General features: G+C 61.5%; 1 protein-coding gene across 1 annotated transcript; it reads left to right on the top strand.

Moving 5' to 3' along the window:
* The first annotated feature begins 546 nt into the window (after positions 1 to 546).
* On the top strand, positions 547 to 2,222 carry LOC127775987 (F-box/kelch-repeat protein SKIP25). The gene has a single exon (XM_052302300.1). The coding sequence runs from the start codon at positions 763 to 765 to the stop codon at positions 2,074 to 2,076; it is 1,314 nt and encodes a 437-aa protein (XP_052158260.1). The 5' UTR covers positions 547 to 762; the 3' UTR covers positions 2,077 to 2,222.
* Positions 2,223 to 2,622: the final 400 nt, after the last annotated feature.

Genomic DNA, 2,622 nt, shown 5'->3' with positions numbered 1-2,622 from the left:
CTCTTCGGTCTCAGTGGTTGTAGAGTCCATTCTCTCGAAGGGTTATTTGTGGTCGTTAGTTGGCGTTGCTTCTTTTAGGGATTTCTTGGGAGTATAGTGTGACTCTGTCTCTCTCCCAACTGATTAGAGTTGCGTTTAGCTGTCATAGTATTCTCTTCCCTTTTTCTTGGTTGTGTTTTTTTCTCTTCTCTTGGCATAAGCCAATCTGACTGATTGCGTCGTGTAACAGATTTTTTTTATAATATATTAACGTGTAATTCTTTTAAGCGTTCGTGGAAAAAAAATCCTCGTTTTCTTTTGCTTTTTGCAACGACGACCAACGCTATAATAATTTTCAGCTAGCTCGATGAGTGAACCTGAGTCCCCTGATGCATGTGTACACGTACGTGCCTAAAAGCTAGCCGCATGGGCCTGTGCAGCTGTGCTCTGTACATTGTGTGGAGGCAACGGCGACCCAACGTCGCGGCTACCCGCGTTGCAGCCTGGCTGTACATACATGTTGCTGCTGTGTTAGCTTCGCTTAGCACCACACAAACACAAGCTGACCAGTGACCTCTCCTCTCATGTTCCCATATCTATGGCCGTATGGGGGAGGTGGTCAAGCCTTCCCCCTCCCCTGCACTGCACCCCCCAATCTTTCCGGATTAATTATACCACCTCGCCTACGCACATGCGTCCGCCCCCAATATAATACTGCTCCTGCTACCGCCGTGCTCGCTGAAGCAACTCGGGTTCCTCCTCTGATATAGTAGTATTGCGACCATGATGGCCGCGGTCAAGCGCCCCTACTGCAAGCCGCCGCCGCCGACGACGACCACGACGGCGATCACTTCCTCCTCCGGCCAGAATCACAAGCGGCTCCGCCATTCGCTGCCAGCTGCTGCTGCCATGGACGGCGGCATGGAGGAGGAGGCGGTGGCGCCGCCGCCGCCGACGACGATGACGACCACCACGCCGCCGCAGCCGCTGCTCCCCGGGTTGCCGGACCACCTGGCGCAGCTCTGCCTCTCGCCGCTCCCGCCGCGACTCCTGCACGCCGTTTGCCGGCCGTGGAGACGGCTCATGTACACGCCGTCGTTCCCGCCATTTTTGTCTCTGTACGCGCTCCTCGACGACGCAGATGCCGACGCCGGCGTCTCGTTTGCCGCCTACGACCCCTTGGCTGGACGCTGGGACGCGCTTCCCTCGCCGCCGATGCCGTCGCCGCCGCCCATGCTCTGGCACCCCTCCTTCCTCGCTCGCCGCCTCCCGCTGCAGTCCGTCGCCGCCGCCGGCCGCCTCGTCCTCGTCTCGGGCTCCACGCAGTCCCTGCACCCTGCGCTCTCCCGCCCGCTCGTGTTCGACCCGGCCGCGCCCACGCCGCGGTGGCAGCTCGGCCCGCGGATCCCGCTATCCCCGCGCCGCTGGTGCGCGGCCGGCGCGGCGCGCGGCCGCGTGTTCGTCGCCGGGGGCGTCGGCGCCGGCTACGACCCGGCCGTCGCCCGCTCCGGCGCGACGTGGGACCCAGCGGCCTCGCCGCCCCCCGCCGCCGCGTGGGAGCCGATCCCGCCGCTGCGCGACGGGCGGTTCAGCCGCGACGCCGCGGAGGCCGTCTGCTCCGGCGGGAAGGTCTGCATGGTCAACCTCCGCACCCCCGGCGCCAAGGAGGGCGCCGTGTTCGACCTCCGCGCCGGCCGCTGGGAGGACATGCCGCCCGGCATGCTCGCCGGCTGGAAGGGCCCCGCGGCGGCGTCGCCCCCGGACGACGGCGAGACCATCTACGTCGTGGACGAGGAGCGCGGCGCGCTCACCGCCTACGACTGGGGCGCCGACCGCTGGAGGACGGTAGCCGAGTCCGACCGCCTCAAGGGGGCGGCGGAGATGACCGTCGCCGGCGGGAAGGCCTGCGTGGTGGCCCCCGGCGGTGGGAAGGTGTTGATCGTGGACGTCACGCCGCCGCCGCCGCCGCCACCAGCAGCGAGGAGGGAATCGTGGGCGGCGCCGCCGCCGCCGCCGCGCATGTGGGAGGTGGCGGCGCCGGGCGGGAAGCGGGTGGTGTCGCTGCACGTGCTGCCCAGGATGACACGCCCCGAGTAGGCGAAGCTCGTCTCCGCATGGATATGCGATTCGGTACACGTAACACAGCACAGCACTGTACAAAAACGAGAGCTCTTTTGATTTTGCCGCAGATTGAAGCTCGATTATTTTTTTATATTGATTTTTGGAGTAAATTCCCCCCAAAAGCTTTGAATCATGCATGCTTCTGTTCATTTCAATCAACAAAAGAAGAAGAAGAGATGGATCGATGGAGCGAAGAATTTGTTTTTGTCGATCCACACACACACACAAAAAAAAAACCTGAATGTGAATGTTCGTAGCGTTTTTGGATACCGTGGTCCATTTTATGTTGTTACTGCTTTAGCTCCAAAATTAGGTTCTATTCTATTCGTCCCAAAAGCCGTGACCAAAGTGGTAGGGATCCCCGTGGGCGATGGCAACGGCGGCGGCGAATGACCGATTTGCTGCTTTCGCCGTCGATCTCCGGCCATGCGCGCGCGCGCGCGAAGGAACCTCGCATCCTCATCTTTTCATCTCCCTTTTTGTGTGGATGCTGTCTGTGATCATCATATCGATCCGCTCGTG

Source organism: Oryza glaberrima, chromosome 6 (assembly GCF_000147395.1).
Source record: "Oryza glaberrima chromosome 6, OglaRS2, whole genome shotgun sequence".
NCBI lineage: Eukaryota > Viridiplantae > Streptophyta > Magnoliopsida > Poales > Poaceae > Oryza > Oryza glaberrima.
Note: the sequence above shows the minus strand (reverse complement) of the source record. Positions and strands in the feature narration are given on the sequence as shown.

What these genes read in the sequence shown, in the direction of transcription:
- LOC127775987 (XM_052302300.1), top strand. Translation starts at nt 763, where the DNA reads ATGATGGCCGCGGTCAAGCGCCCCTACTGCAAGCCGCCGCCGCCGACG.